Genomic DNA, 25,333 nt, shown 5'->3' on the forward strand with positions numbered 1-25,333 from the left:
CAAAGCTGCTATCCTTCCTGTTTTTGAGTGCACACATATGCTTTTTTTACACATAAACACTGCTGATTTAATTCATTTAAATTTAAATTGTATAACTGTAGTAATTATAATATTCACATGTGCATATCCTTGTTTCATATGCTTTATCAGCAATTTTGGAAAGTATTTTAAGTCCCTCAAATATGAACAAAAACAACTCATTAACATGTGAATACTTTTCATTCTGTAGTGCTCCAGTCATCTCTGCCTACTTTCAGCTGGAATGTATAAATAGGTCAGTGTTACACGTCGTCATGTTTAGTTCCCCTTAATCGTTCACGTGCATGTTGTGTTTCTGTTCTCTACTTGTACATACTGTTCTGGAAAGACATTAAAAAAAAACAAGCTTGAGCCAGCAAGGAAAAGGGGCAGAGCCTATCCATGCAGCGGGCAAGAGGCCAACACTGCTCACGCACACACTCCTCAAACCTATGGCCAATTCAGGGGTTGCCTAATAGCCTAATCTGCGTGTCTTTGGAAGGTGGGACGAAACCAGAGTACCCAGAGGAAATCCAGGTGGACACAGGGACAATGTGCAAACTCCACACAGAAAGGCCCAGGCTAGGACCTTCAGTGCTAACCTAACCACTTCTCCACCATCCCCTAGAGTGCATATTCATTTGAATAAATATTTCCAAGATAGTGCATGGTAACCTGCATTCATATCTGTGCCTGGCTTGTTCCTGGTGTGTACTCTCTTGTTTGCATTCCTCTGGATGGGTTTTGGCCTGAGAAGACTTCACTGGTCTCCAGGGGGCGCTGTACTACCTTCCCGTTAGTAACGTAAGTCAACATTCCACTGGCAACTCATTTCATGGCTAGAATAGATCTGCCAACATCCAGCCAGGAACATTAGGTTTTTAAAGGAGGGTAATCAGCAACAATATATTACAGTTTTATATAGTATTATACTGAATGAGCCCGCACCAAATACAATGCTGAGCCACTGGGATATAAAACTGTCAGATTTCCATAAACAAATCTTCATCTACAACCTTTTTTCCCCTCCTAGCTACACACTGTAGAATAACTGTCTCCAATCCTTTAAATGGAGACACATTTTGCTAAACATAAAGAAAACTTTAAAATTGTATCTACCCTGCACTATTCTTACAAAACTAGAGGGGGTTAATTTTAAGGTCATTAAATCGGTATACCCTGCTGCAGATTTTTTTACACTAAACATCTGAAAGGGGACAGTGCACATTTCTTCTCAGGCCAAAAATATTGAACTTACTCCTACAGACATGCCTATCCTTTAAAATACGATATATTTTTGTGTGTACACACATTCTTTTCTTTTTTTTACACAGATAACCTTCTGGGAAACACCTGATTTAATTAATTTAATTATTCTGGGTAAATATAATATTCACATAGGCATATCCATACTTCATATACTGCATCAGTGATTTTGGAAAGTATTGTAAATCTTTCAAATATGTGAAAAATATGAACAAAAAAACCTAGGAAATGTGTAGATTAATGTTTAAATTATTTTTCTTTCTGTAAGGCCTCCGTCACCGCCTGGTTTAAATTTGAATGTATAAATAGGTCAGTGTTACAACTCGTCTCCCGCGTCTGTACTGTACTCTTTGATTGTTTAAATGTTTATGTTCTGTTTTGTTCCCGTGTACTCGTACACTCTGTTCTAGAACGAAATAAAAAAAATAGAAACGCCTCAGCCAGTGAGAAAACTCCTGGGGGGGAAAGAGGGGGGTGTCAGAATGAAACGGGGCGTGGCTAGTTGGTTCTCAAATTTCTAGTTTAGTGCGCACGTACAAGTGATAGCTAAACAATAACAAGCTCACAACACAGAGAGGTACTTGCTTACATCATAACCAAACGTTATGGACGCAGAGATGGAACCAGACGAAAAAAGGTAAGATTCTGCGATTCTGTCTTCTTATCATAAGAAGAATGTCGCTGCCATGGACGATCGGTGTTTTGGGCTTTTCAACTTAGCTTTGACAGTTGCTATAGCATGCTGACTAGCTAAGTTAACTGTTACCCAAGTAATATAGCTAGCCTATAACTATGAATTCGGTATTTTTGTATTTATTTAATTTGTTTGGCGGGTGCAAAGGTTCATATGTTTGTAAGATAGCTAGATTTAACAATGCATAATGCTTTTTTCGAAGTACAGCGGTGTCCACAGCGATTGTATTTATATTGCATTATGTACTTGCCTATATCGCATGTGCAATGAGCATGTGCAATCTTGATATTTCTCTTAAACTATAAATTCCAAACAAAGCTGGGCTGTCATGGAGACGAAAATGGATGAAAATACGTGTTATGACTTTTATATAGGCTGTGTTTGTGGTGTGTTCTGTAGCTATCGGTGTACTCGTGACTGGTTAGTATTCTTAAAAGAACACATTGTCTTTATAATTTGGCTAACGTCATCGGCTCCAGCATAAGATAGTGACGTGTTTCATTTCATGATCTCTTATGGGCCTACAGTTTTATGCTTGTGTTTGACCTAGCTAGAACTCAGTTAATTTTTTGCCAGCATTGTACTTTAACACAACGTTTTCTAGCTAATGCTAATGTTAATGTTACTGTACATGCTATCTTGTATGGTGTTAGTTAGGTAGCTGTAGCTACCGTTAGCTTTGGTGTCCTTGCTGAGTTTAGTGCCCCACTGTATTTGTAACGTTAAGTTACTGTTGGGTCAACAGAACATGCCGCGCATTCGTTTATTGTGCAGCTAGTTAGACGTAGAATAAATGTTATGCAAGGATCCACTATGCAGTTGCAACTTACAGGTGTGTGCGAAAGTGTCTATAATATCGATTCTAGTTTCCCCATCTAGACTACCCCTCAATCGTGGTAGTTGGCTTGTTTATATGTGAGAGTCAGATTTGTGTAAATATCTTGTGCTAACGTTAGCACCTCGCTTTTGTGTTAATTTGCACTAAAACAAGAGAAAACATTGTGAAAACATACAGTAAGTTAGATAATAAAGTCGTATGTTGCAGTGAGAAAAATAAAGTTTGATCGAGGTTTGACCAAAGAAAGGTGATCAATAACACGTGGAAGGGCATTTCAGCCAGACCCCACAGCCCCCAACGCGCGCTGGTAACTGATTCGTTTGAATCAACTGGCCAATTTCATTCTAATTCACAGTTGGCAAATTGTTTGTGTGTGGAATAATCGGGCATGACTGAAGATGGCAATTACGCGTGAGCCAGAATAGAGATTTCCCATTACTATTAACACACGCACTACGGTATTCCAGTGCTGGCCACGGCATCACCAAACAAAGGCTACTGGGCTTCCAGATAGTTTCAGATCCGTTTTCCGAACGACTTCCAACGTCAAGATATTTTAATGGGTCATAATTTATTTAGGAAGACGATTCTGGACGCAACTTTGCCGTTTGGATTTGCGATACCGTCATGACCTTTTGCAAATGTCAAGTCATTGGTGGGAATTCGGAATTTTGAATTTAAATTCAACGCAAAAGAAAGTTGCGTGCGTGCGTAGACTGTGATGTGTTGGGTTGGAAGCGGGTACCGATACGGAAGTCCAAACATATGCCCTTACAGGACAGTATAACAGCAGTGAAGAATTGGCGTGGGTGGGGGTGGCACTGGTCTGCCCCACTGAGCGGGAGTTGGCCCGACGAAGTGTGATTTTTAAAGCCTCCGATAAGTGAGGATCCCTGCTGGCTCAGAGGATGGGGCTGGGCGTGGGGCTGCTTTGTTCTGGCCGTAATGTCGTGATGGTCAGCCTCTCTTCGGAGAACGCGGTGTTCTCTTGATTGCGGGCCGGATGCTTGTTTGGTCCCCGACCGTTCCAATCCCTCAGGTTGGGGAGCGATGGTCAACTTTTTATTGTTTCGAGGCCTGGAGTCGTGGCCGCAGGCTTGCGCAAATGGAAATCATTGCGCAACATTTGGATGCTATCCAGCCTCTTTTTTAGTAGGGGCAGAAATAAACCCTGTGGAAGATTAATGCCAGAGGACATTGTGTGTAATTGTACTCTCAGACCAGTCAACACTGGCGTTTGGGGGAGGGTGGGGGAATAAGGCGATCCAAGAAGTGGGACATTTTCAGATTTTGTTTTCTTTCTGTACCATCCAAAACAGCTTGATAATCCTGGGGGGCGGGGAGTGTCTATTTTACGTTTTCCTAAATTTGGGGGAGACATGTCCTTCCTGGTCCCCCTTAGATCTTCATCCAAATAACCCAGGAGCAAGTGCATATGCACAGAAGCAGCCAGCACACAGCAGCGCAGCTCACCAGCAGAAGCAGTTGCCATACAATCTAGGGCACAGTGTTCCAGAAAGCTGCATGGTCTGCCATTTGGACGTGTATGCTTTTTTTTTTTTAAACAGTTGTCTTTCAGGAAAGTTCTGGAATCTCTACACCGCCCAGTGTCGTGAATATTGTTTCTGCCACTAGACAGGGGCAGAAAAAGAATTATGTGGCCAAATATAATTTTGCTGTATTTATTTATTTTACTTTTATTTATTTCAAGTGCAAGTCTGTAAGGGCCTAGATCTCCCGTTTTTGGGAGTGCCCTTTGCAATCAAGTGAAAACATGAAAAGCACCACAAAGGGGTGCAAACTAAATGGGAATGAGTCCAATACAGAAATACAGACAAAAAATAAAAAAATGCGATTACTTACAGATACATTTATTTAAATCGTTTAGAAAAGTCTGTGAACTGCTGGAGTTATTTGAATGCTCTCCATCTTGTTCAGCTGTTTCTAATTCCCATGCCTGTCTCTTTCTGACTTTATCTCTCTCCCATCCAGCTGGAATTTCTTGGATCTTTGCCAAAAAGGCAAAGGGGGGGGGGGGGGGGGGTCCTGGATACAATCCAGCTAATTGGGCTGGGGTTTTTTTTAATGGTGGCCACTTGGAAGGCAATGTCAGAACATATTTGCATTACCACTGCAACTCTTCACAGTTGCTTGTCTCTTTCACTCTCTTTGTCACACACACACTCACACACACAATATCCTGCTTGTGGGAGTTTAACTGTATTTGGGATAATGCTCTTTAGGTTTAAAAGTAACAAAAAGTAATGTCCATGTTCACATCAGTGTTATGAAGCTGGGCCACAAAAGGTAACAAAATGGCTGGCCACATACCTGTCATAGTAACAAATTATAATAATTTATGAAGCTCGGATGCATCTCACAGAACATACCAATTGGGCTCTTAGCTTATGAAATTACACTAATTATGATTGCATTTATAGGGTAAAAAATGATGCAACCCCATTTTTTCTGTGGCTGGTGCCCTTTTCTACCAGTGACTATTTTGCATTCTTTCTTTCTTTTCTTTTTTTATTTATTATTTTCTAGTGTGCTCTCTTCTGCTGCTCAAACTGCAGTTATTGGTGCTTGTCTGAGAGGGTTGTCAGTAACTCTCACATTTGTGGCCACTCATACATACACTTTCTCTTCACCTCGCAATGTGCCACTCTCTGGAGCTAGCTGTCAGCAGTTTGTTCCCTGACCTGCGAGTTTGATCGGTGTGCAGTTCATTTTATATGGAGGCCAAAAAATATTTGACACCGTTGGCATTATTAACTCGCCGGGGGTCCAGAGTAAATCATTTTGCTGTCCTGACCGCCCGTCTGCATCGTGGCATTTGGAGAGCAGCCAGATTTCAGACCCAAAACAGACCTCTGGGTAGCTTCTTCTCATCCGTGCAGACTATGGAAGCAGGTTTGTGTGAACACGAGAAGAAACCTGCACTTTGCAAATGGTTTAGTGCCACTGCACTTGACACTACATGATAGCTTAGCGGCCTTAGCCTCTCAATTGACATGCATTCTGTATTTGTTTGCACTACGAATGGCTTACATTTTAAAGTCCTTGTATTTTATATTCCAATACACTGCAAAAAGGCATATTGGCCATTCAGCTAGCAGGACCTGAACGATCCCTCTTATTAAAATGCTTAGTAAGTATCTGGGTGTAATGTCCTTATCGTACCACCCTTGGTTTCTTTTAACAAGGTTTATGCTGGGTGTAATGTCCTTATAGTACCATGCTTGGGTTAGGGTTATGAACGTTTGGATTTGTTAAAGACATTTCTAATATCACTTGGCATGCTATTTCTTCACCAATTTCAGTGCCAAAATAGTTGCCAATGAGACACTAACTGCATTTGAAGTGTTGTTCTGAATATCTAAAAGTTAATATGCTGTCCTGAAATCTTTTAGTTAAGGAAAGTGAAATGACGGCAGTAGCTAAAGATTAACGGCATATATCTACCACAAGAGGGAATGTGGGGACACATTTGGTGTTGGGCCCTGCCCAGAACAGCACATGAAAAGGGCTGTGTTGGGCCCTGCCCAGAACAGCACATGAAAAGGGCTGTGTTGGGCCCTGCCCAGGACAGCACATGAAAAGGGAACATGTTGTTCTCCTGGGGTGTAGTGTAGCCTCACAGGTGATGGCGGTCTGCACGATATAAATAAAGAGGATTTCCTGCCGCTTTATTTCGCTCTGCGGATAGATACCGGCAACGAAGGGTGAAAGACAAGCGAGAATGCGCAGCCACAGAAGATGCAGTTTTCTCCCGCCCGCGGCTAGTGCAGTGTGCAGTTTTCTACTGCCAGTGGCCACATTTAGCATCCTCTCCCCTCATCTTGGCAGCGTCTTTAAACTGTTGCCCACGAAGTGCAGTTGGATTGACAAATTGGCTGGTGAGATGTAGTTTCTGTGCTTGCTTGGGTGCGGTGGAAATGTACTGGGCAGCTGCCCTGGATGAATCTTGGGGGAGTAAGAGGGGGTGGAGAGGATTGTTTGCTTCTGTAAGAGCTGCTGAGAATTCAGTTTTGGAGCCTTGAGAGCCCTTCACAGCAGACCCCTGAGACCAGGGCCTGCCAAGACTTCTGCTCCTGTGAATATTCAGTTACTCCTTCCTGCACACTGGCAGGGCTGGTCCTGAGTTAAACGGAGAGAGAAATCCGTGAGGTGGTGGGATTAGGAGAACTCTGGAGTCTTCATCTCAGGAGTTGGAAGTTCTGCGTAACCCCGAAAACGTGCTTTATCCTTATTGCAACAATCTGGCCACGTGACTGGGTTTTTGTGACATTGATTCATCTGAGAAAGGTACCACTGTAGTGTTATATTGCTGTAGCAGCTGGTTTTTGAAGACGACCTGTGCAGTTCTGTGTTTAGTACACAGCGATGGAACATTCTGCTGAAGGACTAGTCTTCAGTGTAGTAATGCACTGCACTGTCTGGACCAAATGTAGATTAGAAGATTTCTACACCTTGTTGAACAATGGCAGCACCTCTGGTCAGTCGGGCAGGGAGATTGCATTGCTGAGGCAGGCACTGTTTGACTTGCTCAAGATAAGCTAATGTATGCACTGAGCTCTGCTGGCCTGGGACAGTCAGTGAGCTTCTCTCAACGCTTACTCGCACATTAGTGGTGCTCAGGACGCCATGAAAAACAAATCTTGGTGATAATCTTTAGCGGCACGGCTGGTGACTTTACTTTTTTGCATTTGGATTGGATGCCTGATCAAGACTGGTCATTTTAATTTTTGGGGAGAGATGCACTCGCTCAATGGGCCCCCCTGGTGGTCTTGGGGGCCACATGTAGCCGCATTGTCCGCGTCTGGCATGAAAGTGCCTTGCGGGGCTGTAAGCGAGAACGGGAAAGTTACCCTGGTTTAAAACATGGCTGAGGCTCAGTGGCGCTTGAGCAGTAGGTCAGAATAAATCAGTGGAAATGCAGACTGGGGTTTTACTGCTGTGGCATTCCTGACCGTTCAGCTAACACCTGCTGACTGCCTGTATGGACGCCAGCCAAGACGGGTCAGGAGAAGCATGGGGTTCACCTTTTGCCTAGCAAAGGAGAATGCATACACACGCAGTGATTCATGCAGAAAGGAAAGTAGAGTTCATACAAGACATTAAATTCTCCATTATTTTTTATTATTTTTTGCAGTATATATTGCATGTGCTCGTATGTCTTTCTAAAACAGTGGGGAAAGGATGTGACCTTCAGAGAGCAGTGCATTGTGGGCTTGTTTATGTCAAGGTTGTTTTCTATAACACCCTCTGCTAGCCCATAATGTGTAAATATGATCCCAGACTTCACCGAACAATACTAGGAAGAACAATCCATTAGCATTGTATAGCGTGGTCCGCCAGCCCACGTCACAGTCGTCGGCCCGCTGAAGCAGAAGTGATTTCCTCTGTTTGCTGCTTTGTTGTCGGTTGCGAAGCGTGATTCGAGAACATTAATGATATCAAGTTGTGAGAGGTGAAGCCGGTCTGGTACGACCTCCCGCTCTGAACCTGCTGAAACGGGCCTGGCTGAGTCCCACTTCTCTGTGCCAGTTTAGAATTTTGACCCCTTCCCGTGTTCCTGTTTCGCGATCTTTGGATTTGGGGGTCCAGGGGACGGTCCTCTCTCGGCCCTCTCCCTGTCGTACACTCACTCAGAACCCGTGTGCAATGTCTGTTATTGTGCGTAGTTCTTCAAATCAGGGTCAGTGGAGCATTTTCCGTGAAATCCTAGCATTTTCGGTTGTTCCCTGGGGGGAAATTGTTTTTCCAATAAGCTTTCCAAAGTACATAAAACTATGCGTGTTCTTGGCACTGCTGAATGGGGATTAGGCTAGCTGCATTTTAGCATGCTCAGACAAATGACCAACTAACTAATGGTCAGTCACGTGCTCAAAATATACATTTACTTTGAGCAGATGTGTGATGTGAATGTTTGGCTCTGGCAGAGTGTACAGTGGCACACAGAGATGGTGTTAGAGTGAGGTAGTGTTAATGTAGGTCCGCTCTGTGTGGGCACTGTTTGTGCAGATACGCGTTAATCTAAGGCAGGACTCTGGCAGCTCAGGAGAGCATGAAGGGTCCGTTTGTTCAGCTCCGCCCCGCCCAAATCGAGCCCCCAGCCTCTGCCTCTAATCCCCCGCGTTGTCAGGTGACCTGCAGGGCAGAACCAGTGGAGCCAGCCTGCTTCTCCCCCCCCCACCCACACCCACATGAACAGCACACAGACACTGAACCAGGAACACCAGGCTCTGCCCCCCCCCCCCCCCCTCGCCCCCGTGAACAGTGCACAGACGCTGAACCAGGAACACCCCTCCCCCCCACTCAAACATTTTGCCCTCCAGACGGAGGGGGAGGCCATTGACACTCTGTTTTGTTGACGCAAACTTGCATTGCGGTAGTACTGAACAGGGGCGTTGCCAGGCATTTTGAGCCCTGTGAAAAGATTTTGGGCTCACTTTGGGCCCCACCACCCCACAATTATAGCACAATTTATTTGAGAGCCCCTTTCAGTCCCCCCCTTCCCCTGTCCCCCCAGTACTGCATGATGGAGCACAGGGCTGTTTTACTCTGTCACCGTTGCCGGGCACCAGTGTGTGGGGGTGGCCAAGGTGACCATGTTAAAATCAAGCAGTTGATCAAGCTGTTGAACCAATTGAAAAAATTTTTTGTTAAAAATCAGACGTTAGCTAGCTGCAGCTTTTAGCGGTTAGCAGCACAGCGGCATTAAGCTGCAGTGAATAGTTGAAACAGGGGAATGAGATGGTTGCAGGGTTTCTGGGGTCAGAAAAGGATTCCTGTGTAAACAATGGAGGTTTTGAAAAGCCCCACAGGGGTGGGGTGGGGGGAGCGGAGTCGGACTGAGAGAAGGGGGCAGGAGGGCTCCAGGGTTTCTGCAGCAGAGGGGGAGGGTGCGAGGGGTTGGGGGGCATTGTGGATCAGAGCCCCCCTGTGTCCTGCCGAGGCAGCTGTGTGGAAGGAGGCGGTTGGAGAGGCTGTGGGGGTCATGCTTGGGGGAGGGGATCATCTGCGCTCACTGGCTGCTGCGGACGAGGCAAGACAATTATTTTTCTTGCGAGGGGTACGAGCACAACTTCACATCAAGAGGCTCCTGGTTCGATGCCTGTCAGTTCTTTCGTTGCCGGTCTTTGGTTCTGTGTTGGGTGCTTTGGGAATGTTTCAAGATTACGCAATCTAAAATGTGCTTTAATCAATAAACCAGTGTTGATTTGTGCATTGTGTCTCTAAAGCTCCTTTCACACAACATTGTTGGATTCAGTTATGCAGGCTAGATAGTGGTTTTCCCCGTTCACACACAGTCTGATTTACTTAACAAACCTGTGTAGAATATGCGGACCGAGGACATGACCATTACGGATAGGCTAGATTAGTTAATGTAGGAGGTCTACCCTCTGAAGCAGTGCACAGCAATTAACCACGCGTTTGTCTTTAAAACAGCCAGATATTTCACTGAATAATAGTTTTAGCAGAGATATAAATCCTACCAACACAGCACGTCAAATAATGATTGTTTTAAAATAACGGATTATTACTTATTGGCTTTAGCCAATATTGCTCAGTTATAATCTCAAATAGCAAAACGTTAGATAATCGATACTTACATAAAATGTTTTCGGTAAATGTGTTCAATAACAACAACTGCTGTTGTGGCATGTGTGCGCTTGCCACATTGGGTAAAAAGCAACTTGAAGCTGGAAGAACCTGACACGGATGTTTACAAGTTTTGCGTAGTACACAAGCGATTGCTGAGGCAGTGATGGCAGTTCTGTAATGGCAGTCACACTGTAGACAAAGCCATGTCACGCAAGGGCAGTGACACTTTATGCCAGTCCTAAAATAAATGTACAAATTTATTTTAGGACTGTTCAGAAATGATCGCCAACAGTCATACCACCGATTATCTCCTCTCGGAGGGCTGGAGCTAAGCAGGGGTGGCCATGGTTAGTAAATGGTTGGCATTTATATAGGACCTTTATACAGTTGATGCTTCTCATTCACCTATTCATACACACACTCACACACCAACGGCGATTGGCTGCCGTGCAAGGTGTCTTGCTCAGGGACACTTCGACAAACCGTCCGACTGCCAGACGACTGTTTTTACCACCTGAGCCAATGTTGTCCCTTAGTACTTGGATGTGAGACCTCCTGGGAAAACTTAGGAGGCTGCAACAGAATGTGGTGTTTGCGGGCCAGCAGGCCCATGGTCTTCCCTCAGGTTAAATAAGTGCCCTGTGACGCAGTGTAGTGATGGGGACAGTGTTGTTGGAAATGCCATCTTCCAGATCAGACTGTAACCGATGTTCTGGCTCACCGTGGTCGTTAAAGAGTGGGGGGGGGGGGCTCCCCCGTGTCCTTGTTAAATTTCCAACCTGGCTCTCTCAACCTGCCACCGAATCCCCCTCCTTAATTGGCAAAAAAAAATTGTTTACCTCAGCTGATGTGTGGTGAGCATTCTGGCACAAAATGGCTTCCGTGCGTCACCCAGGAGGAAACTCTTGTATTGAGAAATACACTTCTGCTCGTGTTCACATGAAAAATAGCCAGAACATTTATGGGTTAGGATGCATGTGTGAAAGGGGCTTTTTAGAGAGTAGCATATAAATATCAAGAATGTAAATTGTTGTAAATTTGAAGCCTTTACAGCTGCAATAATATATTGGTACTATTAAGGTCAGGCTGGTAAAGAGTTACAATTTGAACATCTTTTTCAAAACTGGAAATTCAGACATTGGAGTTAGGCCCCTGTTTCACTAGCATGGCTCCAAAGCTGCCTGTTTTGTGGAATATTCGATTCCATCCGATTTTGTTTGCGTAGCGCTTTTCATAGAGGACCGTCACAAAGACGCTTCGCAGAGTAGAGAGCGCTCGCGCGTCTGTGCTGCGATTGGCTGACCCTCCCTCCCTCTCTCTCTCCGCAGGCCGAACTCGGAGATGCGGAAGGTGCGTTCCCGCGACGCGGCCCGGTCCCGCCGCAGCCAGGAGACGGAGGTGTTCTACCAGCTGGCGCACACCCTGCCCCTCCCCCGCCGCGTGTCCTCCCACCTGGACAAGGCGGCCATCATGAGGGTGACGCTCAGCTTCCTGCGCATGCACCGCCTCCTTCGCTCAGGTGAGCGCCGGTTGGCCGCCTGTCAGTCCCCGTTTTCCGGGCAGGGGGTTGGCTGGCTGACCTGTGTGACATCTCTTTTGGTGTAGGGGGTGAGAAGAGGGAATCCAAGGAGGAGGAGGAGGAGGAAGAGGAGGAGGAGGAGAAGGAGAAGGAGGAGAAGGAGGACCTGACTGACCGATTCTATCCCAGAGCCCTGGCGGGGTTCATCATGGTGATGACCGAGGAGGGGGACATGATCTTCTTGTCAGAATGCGTCAGCAAACACATCGGTATCACGCAGGTGAGACGAGCCATTCACATAGCACATAGACTTCTTGAAGAGATTGCTAAAAAGCGCAGCTAACCAGCGCTGTGTGAGTTTGCTCTTACGCCCAGTGCTCTGTGAGTTTGAGTTTGCTCTTACGCCCAGCGCTGTGTGAGTTTGCTCTTACGCCCGGCTCTGTGTGGGCTTGCTCTTACGCCCAGTGCTCTGTGAGTTTGAGTTTGCTCTTACACCCAGCGCTGTGTGGGTTTGCTCTTACGCCCAGTGCTGTGTTGTAGTTGGAGCTGCTGGGACAGAGCATCTATGATTTCGTCCACCCCTGCGACCAGGAGGAGCTGCGGGACCTCCTGACTTTCAGAACAGGTGAGGCTAAAGAGACTAACTGTGATGTCTGTCTGTTTTCTCAGTGTTGTGCGTCTCACTGCCTGCCTCCACTGTTTCTGTCTGTCTGTCTGTCTGTCTGTCTTTTGCCTGCTGCGAGGTGTAATGAAGTCACATGAGAACATCATGTACCATTCAGGCTAAATAATCTTGGAGCAGGTTTTTCTTGTCAGATTGACGTCATCCAAATTTGGATAAGCAACTTAATTGATGCCCCGCAACAACAACAAAAAAAATGTGTGTGTGGAGATTCATTAGTATTCATTGTTTTTAACTACAGTATTTCATGCTTTGCGTGGCAATATACTACATGTACACGTACTGAAGCGAACGTGCCGGACCAACCCCAACATTGGAAAGCTATTTTCAGGCTTCTGATTGATTTGCCACACATTGCAAATTTGTTCCTGTCTTTGCTGAGTCTTGGATTAAGCCAGTAATGGAAATCTGTATTTTTACTGTGGTTTATTTTAATTCTCTTGCTCACTTGCCTAACATTTCTTGAACGCAAAATCTGTTAAACTATTAATTCAATTTGTATGGCTTTACTGGGTAGCCTTCGCACAACCTCGAGAAAGTTCTGTGTTGATTTGTTTGCTCTCCCAACCTAACGCCTACATCCTTTTTTTGTGCAACCCAGGCCAGTCCAAGAAGAAGCAGTCAGACCAGTGGACTGAACGGAACTTCTTTCTGAGGGTTAAGAGCACATTGACCAGTAGGGGGCGCACTGTCAACATCAAGTCTGCCACTTGGAAGGTACTTCTACACTGCCCATCACTAACTATCTCACTTCACCATGGGTCTGCCAGCATTCTCTGTCTCTCAGCGCCTCCATCAGCTAAATCTCGTGTCATTTTGGTGTGGTTTGCTGTAACTGTAACACTCCTGTAGCAGGGTAGGGCAGCAATGCCATTTCTAGCACATTTCAGGAAGGTTGAAAAAGGAGAATTCCTCCAATGGGTTACTGGAAAGTACCGTTTCTTTTTCTTCTGGATAAAGGCTGAGGTATATCACAGAAGTCCATAGGACATTTTTAGACCTATATGCAGTTGAATTGAGCTTGATGGGAATGATTCGGCCCGATTAGAGAGAGTGAAGCGTTTCCTCCCCGGCACTGTTAAATCAGCCTGAGAATGATTGCGTATTAAGCTGTGTAACCGAGCTGGTTCAGCGGGGAGGCGCACGAGGAGCTGGCACAGCCGGGATACGCTATGTGCACAAGGCGTGGTGCCAGCAGGTCCCATACTCGCGCTGTGGCACGCAGCTTCCTGACCCATTAAAACTGCTGCAGACGGCTTTCCGTGTCCCCGTCACGTAGATTCACACGTGGAGTACGTGGAGGGGCTCAGCCAGGCTCGTTTGGGCTGCTGTGAGATTGTTTTGTGTACCGCACTTTAAACAGGAAATTCGTAATCTGGCCCAGACCTGCTCGAGCAGTGTTGCACGTGTTCGACATAAAATTTGTGTCTTTTCTGACAAATGTGGCGAGCTTTGTCTGACCAGCATTGGGGCATTTTTTGTTTGCTAGTTATTTCGCTTTTTTTTTGTAAATCTACGACCACAGTGGCACATGTAAAAATAATAAAGAAAACCATGTATGTGCTGTGTCAGCTATGATCAGTGCATTCCGTCAGTTCTGAAAGGGTTTATTGACCTGACCCTAACAATGGGTATCTGACCCCTTGCTGACTTCAAGATAAAGGTGTCAGCAGAACTACTCTAGTAGAAAAACTACTCTAAGCATTTTAACTGTCAGTTTCGTCCTCCCGAAACGCTTCATTCAAATTTGCTGCCTCTGCCATGGACCTCTGCACTGGGGATCTAGTTCTGACTGTTCCTTACCCTCACTCATCCAGTCCAGCTATCAATGAGCTCAGCTCAGATACGTTGGGACATTATACTGCCAGACACAGCTGTAGTTTTCCTGCCACCCCGGGGAGGGGGTTAATTGGGGTAATGCCAAACCCCTCGTATGCACTCTTTCCACAAACGCATTCTTTATTTCCCCTCCTTCATCTGGCACCTCTCCAGACGAACGGTGCCCTTAAATGACTGCGTTTCCCTTTCTCTCTCTCTCTCCCTAGGTCCTGCACTGCACGGGTCACGTGAGGACGCAGCGCCCCGCGGGGGACTCGGCGGGCCCCCCCGGCAGCTTCCTGACGCTGCTGTGTGAGCCCATCCCCCACCCCTCCGGCGTGGAGTTCCCCCTGGACCGCAGCACCTTCCTCACCCGCCACAGCATGGACCTGCGCTTCACGCACTGCGAGGGCCGGTGAGCCTCAACATTTGGAATTTGTTAGTTTGAATTTAGAACGAGCTATATTGTGGTTGCATTAAAATTTTGTGTTACATAGTAACTCTTTTTTAAAACCCATGCAAATCTGTTACCCATGATTATTTTTGGGGGCAATTAACGTTAAGTACTTGCTTAGGGTTGTAATGACAGTGTTCATCTAGAGGCCTTGGAATTTGACCCCGATGCACTTTGGTGAGGATCAGAATGTCCTCTAATTTCTACCTGAAACCCCATCCTAAACCCCAAACGGGAAGGGGCACTGGATCGCTTGACCGCTGAACTATCGTGTGCAGGGGACTGCATGTTTGTACATGCACGTTTGCCTTGGGTCCGTTCCCACTGCAACACGAGAGCAGCGCTTCTCCCACACTGTATCCTCAGCGAGGGGTTGTTTCCCTCTGCTGTTCTGCTGAGGCACCTACGGCCGCCACACCACTGCACTGCCATGCGTTCTTCTGGCAGACATTCTCATAGGACGGGGACATGACTCAACAGTCATGGTTTACCGTTTACGTATGATCAGGTTGTAGCAGCAAGCAAGCAACACTATTATTTGTGAAGCACATCTCATACAGTACTGCAACACAATGTGCTGTACATGGAGGTAAAAAAACAGAAAAAAATACGGAAAATACATAGATCGATAATAAGTAGTTAAAAATGTAATTACTGTACAAACCATAGACCTTTGGCCTGGACTCCAGTTCAGGCCATAATATACCCTGGCCTGGTTTCTCTCTTCCATGTTGGCATTGGAACAGTGATATTGGAGTGATATTGGCATGAGGGTGCCAGCTAAGTGTGTGACCGCCGGTAAGGTAATCTGATCGTCTATTAATGCTGAGGAACTGGCACCAGGCAGAAAGCCCCCCACAGCGAGATATGCAGACGTGCAGATATGGAGATATGGGACAGAGGCCTGCAGAACTGGTGGCTTGTCCGGGATTGGCTGCAAGGCGGGGTGAACGTTCAGTCCAAGGCTGGATAATGTGTCAGGAATGGAGGGGGTGTTACCAGGGCGTCTCACATTCAGGATTTGGCAGGCAAGATAATGCTCAAGTTTGCTCCACTGAGATAAGACGCAGTGCACTACTGTACTGACCTTGTGTTCCCATCTGGTCCAACGCATTTATTAATAGCTCTGGCGCAAGCGCACTCGAAAACTTATTGGGGGAATCGCTTTAGTTTTGTTGGGGGACAAATGATTCATCTGAATCCTCTAGCTAGTCCTTATTAGTTATTTTTATTGGATTTCCATAAAACAGCTTATACAAAAAATTCTGTGCTCCATTGACTTGTGGATTAACAAGAAGGTATGGAGGGGTTTTCAACCTTTTCTGACCCCAAGACCCCCCACTCAAAGGCATCCAGGGTATTCGCATCATGAGTCCTCAGAAATGTATATATAGTCATTGTATGGCAAGTCTGGCAACAGACCGGGTTCAATACCTTCACTGACCCCCCTGTAAAACCCAGCTTTTTGCCGTTCACGTCTTGCTTATAATCATCGTGGTTTCTGTGGTCACAATCCATCAGCTTCCCAAACAGCTGTGTTTCCAGGCTCTGACCGGAGCTTTCTCCCCGCCCCCTCTCTCTGTCTTTCCTGTGCGCATAGGGTGACTGAGCTTGTGGGATACATGCCTGACGACCTGATTGGCCAATCCGCCTACGAGTTCCATCACGCCTTGGACTCCGATCACGTGACCAAAAGCCTGCATGTCTGTGAGTGTCTGATGGAACGGGGGAGAAAGAGAAGGAAGGAATAGGGACTGTAGACCAATTTGTTCAAGCGGCACAGTAATTACACAGTATTGACCGTGTTTTTGCCATGTTCCCGTAGTTCTGATCTGACCGTCCTCTGCACGTATTGCTGCACTGGCCGGCTCCCCGGCTGGGCCTGGGTCTCTGGGTGTGTTGCTCACGCGTGGCGCTCCGTGTCCTCCCCGCAGTGCTGGCGAAGGGGCAGGTGTGCACCAGCCACTACCGCTTCCTGGCCAAGAGCGGCGGCTACGTGTGGGCGGAGACGCAGGCCACCGTCATCTACAACAGCAAGACGTCTCAGCCCGAGGCCGTGGTGTGCCTCAACTTCATCCTCAGGTGCCGCTCCTGCTCCCTCTCCCGCTCCCGCGTCGCTCCTGCCGCCCGCTACGGCTCTCCGCTCGGCTCAGGCCTGGTTCACGCTCCTCGTACGACCCCGGCGTCAAGTGTCATTTTCAACGGGGGGGGGGAGAAAGTGTAGTACGATACCTTTTTCTCAGCGCCGCGCACCTGTCGAATGTTGTTGTGTCGCGGGACAGTGATACTTTGTCGCACAGCGTCGATTGGACAGCCGGATGAAACACTGAAATTCATCGATTTAAAAAAATGTAAGCGCCACCTGTTTGGCATCTTGTTACCATAGTGCCAACAGAACTGTCATCGCAGACCTTGGCGAAGTATAATATAAGTTTATATTCAAAATGTTGTGAGACTTTTTTTCATTTTTGTCAAACGACACTTGTAATGGTCTTACGGCGAGTTTCAATCAGGCTGAAGCTCACACTTCCAGCTCTTCTCTTTCCCACCCATTTCCATCTCTCTTACTCCCACCATTCTTGGAGAGACAATAAAATCCGAAGTGTTTATCAAAATGGTGGAGCAGTGTGAAACCCCTTCCTAATACTGTCTCTCCTTCCCTCCCTCGCCCAGTGGGGTGGAGCAGGCGGACGTGGTGTTCTCCGCTGAGCAGACCCCGCGTCTGGAGCCCAAGAAAGAGCCGGTGAGTGAGGAGGAAGAGGTTGCCATGGACACCAGCACCGAACTCTTCCTCAAACTGAAAGATTCCCCGGAGCAGCTGCTTCAGCTGGCTCCCGCTCCAGGCGACGAGGACGTGTCGTTGACAGGTGAGACCTCGACTGACCGACACGCGCAGCCGTCTGAAGAAAGCCTGTGACCCTTTTCAGCTAGAATGCGCCAGGGTTACGACTGCTTCATTTTGCTAACCTCCGCTGATGTTCTAGTTTTCTGCTCGTTTAATTTCTGTAGAGCCGAAGGACCTGTCGTTCTGCCGGCCGCCAAGCCCCGACGCTGTCCCAGAATCCCCCCGTGAACTCTGCACCCCCGAGCTGCGGCAGCTCCTGTCCCCCATTTTCGACGGGGCCAGCGCTCGCCCCCCGACACCTCCGGTGAGTCCTCCCTGGCTACGCCTCCACCCCCACTTCCTGTATCCTCGCCTTCAGTCCCTGCAAACTGACTCTTCTCTGGCCACATTACCCTCATGCAACTGTACAGTCATATTGTGTAATCTCACGCCTCACTTCCTGTAGTCCTGTTCCCACTTCCTGTAAGGACAGCCCAGAAAGGCTCGTCTCATGCAAAGATTCCCTGTCTGTGCGTTTCAGAGCGTGGGGGAGGAGCCAACGGATGAGGACATGGCTAAGAGGTTTTTTGCTGCCAAACCTGAAGACAGCTCCCAGCAGAAAAGCCAGCCAATGGTACCTTCTAGACGATTATATTGCCATTACCATTCTTTTCTATTAATGGGACACTAATGTACTTCTAAAGACTAAATAAAATGTCTTTAGAAGACAATATAATGTCAGACCACCGAACCGTCTGAAGACTAGGTCACACTTCAAAACACTTTAAAACAAATAATTCAGACAAAGAAATCAATTGAAGGCAGATGGGACAAAACAGTCAGCAAGGTTTATTTTTCCCTTTTCATTGAACTACAGTGTAATGCTGTATTTTCACTAGTCTGAGAATGGCTAAACCTCAATATGGCGTGGGTTTCTGTTGATTCCCGTTTCACAACATCGCATTGAACACGGAAGTGTCCCGCGTGCGATATCACATCAGAAAATATCCAGACCCAGCCTGGGCCAAGCTGTACCTGGAGCGTTGTGCTGGTCTGGTCTGACATCATATCGTCTTCTAAAGACATTTTATTGTCTATGGTGGCCTGAAATGTCAAGAAAGTTAATGCAATGTGTGTTGCAGGCAAATTGCTGTGTTTGTCTGTCTGGTCACCTTTTAAAATAAATATTTTAAATATACATGCATATACAGTGCCCACCATAATGTTTGGGACAAAGACCCATTATTTTAGATTTGGAATCACACAATTAACTTGTGGTTCCAGTGCACATTCTCAGATATTATTAAAGGGTATTCTTATATATTTGGTGTATATTTTCTTGCACTACCACTATTTAAAAACAATATATTATTTTTTAAATCTTACAAATGTATCTATTTAACTTTGTTTTTTTGTCTTTTTACACCTCTGTACAGCACTATGAAATGTGCTATATAAACTTGCCTTGCCATTTTCCCTTAGGACGTGGAGAACATGGACCTCGATATGCTTGCTCCATACATCTCCATGGACGACGACTTCCAGTTGACCTTCTTGAATTCACTCCCTGAAATCCAGCTGTCCTCTCCCGACCAGACCACCACCACAAACCGAAAACGGTAATGGAGCTAAAAGCAGGACTAGGACCTTTTTAAGCTTGAGGTGGCATTTTTGCATTCGATAAGCCTGTGAGTTGAGCTGTCACGCTGTCTGACAGAGGTAAATGAATCGGATGGTTATTTCACTTGCGTCTCTTTCATAGAGCGATAAACCTTGATGAAGAGAGACACGCCAAGAGGAAGAGAGACGCTGATGAAGGGGAGAGGCTACTCTTGAGCCACGCTCTGCTGGTGAGCCGGGACAGAGGGATTCATGGGTAGTTTTAGGTCTTAGTGTAGTGCTCACCCAGGGTTTAACTGCCTCTACAGTGTGTGCAGTGTGTTCCCATGCCAGTAGACCAGAGCCAGCACTGAAATGTAGGAATTGGGAGTGCCTCTACTCAATTACACCGGACACGTACATTGATGGGCCCCTCTTTTTGGTATCAAATCTGGTCGACTATGGCTGGCGGCCCCCCAGGGCCAGAATATCAATTTCACATTGCACAGCAGCGTCCCCTGCTGGTCAAACAGTTGCCGTAAGTTTGCACGTTGAGCTGCTCGTGAAGAGTAAAGTCTTCCTCCAGCTCACGTCTGTGCGCTTGCACACTGGAGCACTCTTAGACATGGGGGCTGACCTGACGTGTGTAGGGGGAGGAGTCATGTTTGTGTGGTCGGTGGCAGAAGCTGCTGTGATGAGAGCTGAGCATTTGAGCTCTCCACATTGGAGAGAAAAAGGGCAAAAGGCAGTAATTATAATGTATGTAATTATAATAGCGCGCCAATGAACTGCTAATGCAACGTAATGTCACAGTGATTTTTATATGAATAATACACCTTCAAGATATAGTATGTGTAAGGAGAGTGATGTCATACAGGCCAGTCCAGTGTGTAAGGAGATTGTGATCTCATACAGACCAGTCCATAGTGTGTAAGGATATTGTGATGTCATGCAGACCAGCCCAGTGTGTAAGGAGATTGTGATGTCATGCAGACCAGTCCAGTGTGTAAGGAGATTGTGATGTCATGCAGACCAGTCCAGTGTGTAAGGAGATTGTGATGTCATGCAGACCAGTCCAGTGTGTAAGGAGATTGTGATGTCATGCAGACCAGTCCAGTGTGTAAGGAGATTGTGATGTCATACAGGCCAGTCCATAGTGTGTAAGGAGATTGTGATGTCATGCAGACCAGTCCAGTGTGTAAGGAGATTGTGATGTCATACAGACCAGTCCATAGTGTGTAAGGATATTGTGATGTCATACAGACCAGTCCATAGTGTGTAAGGAGATTGTGATGTCATACAGACCAGTCCATAGTGTGTAAGGATATTGTGATGTCATACAGACCAGTCCATAGTGTGTAAGGAGATTGTGATGTCATACAGGCCAGTTTGGTGGAGGCAGATGAAGAGGAGCTGGAGCCCCTCCCACGCCCCAGCCAGCTCCTGACGGACAGGGACCCCATCCTGGGCGACACTGCAGGTACCCACACATTTGACTGCAGTGATTGGTCAGATCCACATCAGTGAAGCCCATATCAATGAAGATTATTCATGTTTAGTCATAAAGCGATAGAGAGTTTATGACAATGATTCCTGACCAAACAATCATTTCAAATGATTTACCTGTTATTCCTCTTATTTCTGTTTCTCGCAGCCATAATGAGAACATTTTTGCCCCTCCCATCGGACCTGAAGACAAGACCCACTTCCCCCCTGTCCTGAGCTGGCCCATATCCCGCCAGAGGGGGGGGGGGGGGGCAGGGCAGGGGGGCAGGGGCAGGCCAACGTCCCAAGATGGATTCACCAGTGAGAACTCACCCATGTTCCACATTCGCCTTACATGTCAAGACATCCATTCTGGCTCTGCAGCATCCCGCATCGTCCTTGCAGCACCAACTCCCACCCACTGGCACCGTGCTCCACTAACTACCAAAACCCAAAATGGAGACCCTTCAGTGAAGAAGAGGATTTGAAATGGGACAAGGGCGTCTGAAAACGCTGCCTCATCCGCCATTTTAACAGGACTGTTCCTGGACCAGATTGGCTTTCTCTTACAGTTCATAAACCTCTGTAGTTGGCAGTAAAGCTGTAGGGATACCATCACGTGCAGTTCAGCGGCATTGTGATGCCACACGTTTACTCCAGTTCAGAAGTATCTGTACGGGGCCAGCTACCATTTAATGAAGCTAAACTATAATGGTGCTCACAAGGTGCTCACAAGGATCGATCAGTAATATACGCACAAATAAGCACAATCTAAGAAGTACTGAAATGAAGACACCTAGGTGGTTGGTAATGGCAACACGCGTTTCCTGTATGCCACGATTCTCACGAGGACAAGAGTGACATTCTACCAGCCGTGGTCTTCATTTCAGTACAAACCATGTTCTTGTGTTTCTTTTTTTCTTTTTTTCTCAAGAATTGAACTGCATCAGTTACATTCTATATTCTATTGCCAACCAATCTTGCTTCAGAAGTAACATATTTGTAATGCTGAAATTATATTATTGCAATATCAGGTAAAAAAAATATATTGTGTCATTTCACAAATCCTCACAGCTTTCAGTATACTAAAGGTAAATAAGCCATAATTGTAGATCTGGAGAGGTGAGTGGTGGGCTTGAGATGGAAAGGTCTGATTTTACCTCAATAACACTTTGCAAGGAAATGCTTGAGTGCGTATGTGCCCAAGACTGACACGGTCTGTTGTCAGGTCGACGCACCAGGACAAATAATTCAGTGGCATCTTTTTTACATCATCTTTTATATACCTTTACTTGCTAGATTTTTTTAAGGCATAGTAATTCAAGAATAAACCGATAGGAGTAAATGTTAGATTTTGATGTCAGTAAATTTTGTGTGGAGGTACAGAATACAAAAGAATACTACTCTGGAGTTTTGCGAGGTTTTCTTTTACGCTTGTTTGTCTAATCCTATATAGTATGCTTTTCAGATAAAACTGGTTGTCATAACTTTTAACACTTTCCATTGAAGAATATTGTTAGTTGCGTGTGAAACTTGTACAGGAGCACCGTATACAATGTGTCGTATTAAACATTCAGAAAATACTACCGCATTGAAAATGCTTTTACCCAGCCGATGGGGGTTAACCCACCCATAACTGATCAATATGACAATCTCAGCCATCTCAATCATTTGTTTTGCATAGGATTTTCACAATACATTTGTGAATTAATGAATATTTGCTGACATGCGTACAGTTGCCTCAGTTTGCTGCTTAACATGTAACATGTATATCAAGTGTTGACTATAAACTCCTAAAAGGTTCTACCTATTTGTACAAAGGTGTCTTGGGTGAGTTTCTCTTGTTCAAGTTGGCGCATTGTACACACACACACACACACACACACACACACAAGCACACACTAAAAACCCTGTTGAAACAAGCCTCAAATTTCTGACTGAACATTTTGACCAAAACAAAAAAACAAAAACAAAAAAACTGGAAAAAATGAAACGCATGAAATTGCCTTTTATCAACCATTTGTTCATGGGTAGGTGTTTTTATCAGCATACATACTGTGTTTCCTATTAGCTTTTTCAAATGTCAGGCTACTCCAGTCTACTTTGTGATTGTGAATTTGTAATATTAAAGGTTTACCGAAACATTAAGCTTGCATCGATAAAAGACAGGCTAAGCTGCACAACTTTACTACCAGTACATACCAGCTGACAAATATCTTCCATAATCAAAATACTGTCACGGGTTAGAAATTCCCACCATGATTATCATCGTCATCCATAATTTGGCTTTTAGTAGATCCTCTTGCTCAGAGGGTTGAAAAAAAAAAAACAGCTTACAACACAGCTTATAATAACTATAATCAGTGAATATAATTTTTTTATTGAATATTCTTCCTTGAATGACACTGGCGGGGCTAATACTTGCTGCCCTGTGGAATTACTGTAATTTTCTGTTCCAATGCGTTTCAAATCAGTTTGCTAAAGGTCCGCAGCCATATGGGAGGTGAAACGAACATTACAGTTAAGAGGAAAATGCTTTGATTTCGCAGCTTTTTGATCCTATTTACTGCAGAAATGTTTCACCCATGTGAGGAAATTTGACACAGGCTTCATGGCATTAAATCTCAAGTACCCCTATAATAAGAAATATGCTGCATTAAAATGCTTCCAAAGCATCCTGTGTGTGGATTGTACTTCCATTTTAAGTGGCAGTTGGATATTATATAGAAATGTTTGCATGGCTCAAGTCTGACATCACCTAAATAAGAAAGGGAGGACTGTTCCGGATGACTACTGCCCCAACATAAATTGTACCTCTGAAAATGTTTTCCTTTTCAATATTGAAAGCCAACGTCTGGTTTATTCCATGCAATTTTCACAGTGTAAACCATGTATCTCTCACGGAATAAAATAAAGATGTTTTACCATTGATTATTACGGAGTCCTTTCTCGTACTGTAAAAATGTGGGTTTTAACACTCCAGGGGTGTGGCTTGAAATTCTGGGCCCTGTGCAAACTTAGTCTCTGCAGGCCCCCTTGAAATTGTGGACCAAAGCAAACTTTTTAGTCCAAGCCTTTTGACAACTCATGACAGTGAGCCATTACCAATAATATATTATTTTGATAACCTATGTGAAAAATATACTGGAATAAGGCCTATTTCAAGTTAAACTATATTAATCCATAATTATACTTCAGATATTCTGCAGTACACTACAGTACACATCAGGAACACTTCATCATACTTATTAGCTTGGTATAATATTCCAGTGCAGTTGAACTATAATTAACAGTAATGCATTGCACGGTAGCAAAAATAATAATGTAATGCACCACTGTCATGATGTTGTATAATAATACTTTTTTTATTCAGTGTACTCTGAGATTGTCTGACTAAATTGTGTTCCATAAATAAAATGTAGTATTGTTATTAGCATTAGTGTTATTGATTATCAACTGTTGTGCAATATAGGGCAGCCTGTAGCGTAGTGGTTAAGGTACATTGCTGGGACCCTTAACCTCACATTGCTCCAGAGAGGATTGTCTCTTGGTTAGTCTCACCAACTGTAAGTCGCGTTGGATAAAAGCGTCAGCGAAATACCATGTAATGTAACACGTAATATCAGAACAGTTTGGATTCACTGTAGGACTGATATGCATTCGTCCGCATAACGGTAAGCTACATCCATAACCATGAGGAAGTATATGTTTACTGGTTTAGTACCTACCCATTTCGCAAAATGCTGCTTCGGAGGGACATAGTCACAGCAAGCCACATCCGTTAATTTATTTGCAACTGGACACACGAGTATCCAGCCATCTTTTGCTCATGACTGCCCCCTGCAGGCGAACCCTATGTTCGTCTCACATTTCTCCAATAGCAGTTGGGTGTTCATGTAACACAATGTGTGTTTAAGGAAGAGTTCAGTGGAATGAAACATAAAGACCTCACAATGGCAGAACCGGCAGACGCTGCTGTCAGAGACAATATCCTACAAAAAAAATGGGATGACATTGTTTTCTTTTTCTTAGCTAAATTGTTTAATATCAGAGGGTAAAATATCAGATCACCGCTTATGTCTTTTGAATTTCTAAAAATAAGCAACAACCAAAGCCCTTAATTTGTCCCTATGTTCCAAACTGGGTAAGCACTGTTTGGCAAAATTAAGTAAGCACATGTGGCTTAGAACCTGCATGTCTGTCAAAACATCTCTTTCATCGCGGTACATGGGACACAACTGGGACACTTTGTCCCGGGCCCAGGAAATGGGGTGTAACTATTTTAAATTTGTTCAAAAATAAATTAGGGGGGAAGGTCGCCTCTATATTTTTTTCCCAGGCCTGAGAATTCTAGTTGCAGCCTGGTTGCTTCACATATGATTTGTGTTTTAGCTGGGAACAAATAGCCTACACACAGTTCAGGAACAACTAAGTGCCTCCCATAAACAGAATGGTTATATAGCCCATATTGTGTTTTGTATACATTTCCTGTATAAAATACATGAGTGTAGAGTCCATCAATCCA

The 25,333-nt window shown here is 45.3% G+C and overlaps 1 protein-coding gene across 1 annotated transcript; it reads left to right on the forward strand.

The window, feature by feature from the left end:
- Positions 1 to 1,778: 1,778 nt before the first annotated feature.
- Positions 1,779 to 23,739, forward strand: hif1al (hypoxia inducible factor 1 subunit alpha, like). The gene is made up of 15 exons (XM_061216726.1): positions 1,779 to 1,921; positions 11,756 to 11,946; positions 12,033 to 12,226; positions 12,487 to 12,571; positions 13,230 to 13,345; positions 14,674 to 14,861; positions 16,501 to 16,607; positions 16,835 to 16,982; positions 17,574 to 17,767; positions 17,910 to 18,049; positions 18,266 to 18,358; positions 19,207 to 19,343; positions 19,487 to 19,574; positions 20,707 to 20,803; positions 20,978 to 23,739. The coding sequence occupies exons 1-15, from the start codon at positions 1,890 to 1,892 to the stop codon at positions 21,043 to 21,045; spliced, it is 1,878 nt and encodes a 625-aa protein (XP_061072710.1). The 5' UTR covers positions 1,779 to 1,889; the 3' UTR covers positions 21,046 to 23,739.
- Positions 23,740 to 25,333: the final 1,594 nt, after the last annotated feature.

The sequence above is a fragment of the Conger conger genome, chromosome 13 (assembly GCF_963514075.1).
Source record: "Conger conger chromosome 13, fConCon1.1, whole genome shotgun sequence".
In the NCBI taxonomy this organism is placed as follows: domain Eukaryota; kingdom Metazoa; phylum Chordata; class Actinopteri; order Anguilliformes; family Congridae; genus Conger; species Conger conger.

What these genes read in the sequence shown, in the direction of transcription:
- hif1al (XM_061216726.1), top strand. Translation starts at nt 1,890, where the DNA reads ATGGACGCAGAGATGGAACCAGACGAAAAAAG. An exon ending in TCAAGTCTGCCACTTGGAAG is followed by an intron (nt 13,346 to 14,673) that starts GTACTTCTACAC and finishes CTCTCTCCCTAG; the next exon opens with GTCCTGCACTGCACGGGTCA. An exon ending in CGAGGACGTGTCGTTGACAG is followed by an intron (nt 17,768 to 17,909) that starts GTGAGACCTCGA and finishes TAATTTCTGTAG; the next exon opens with AGCCGAAGGACCTGTCGTTC.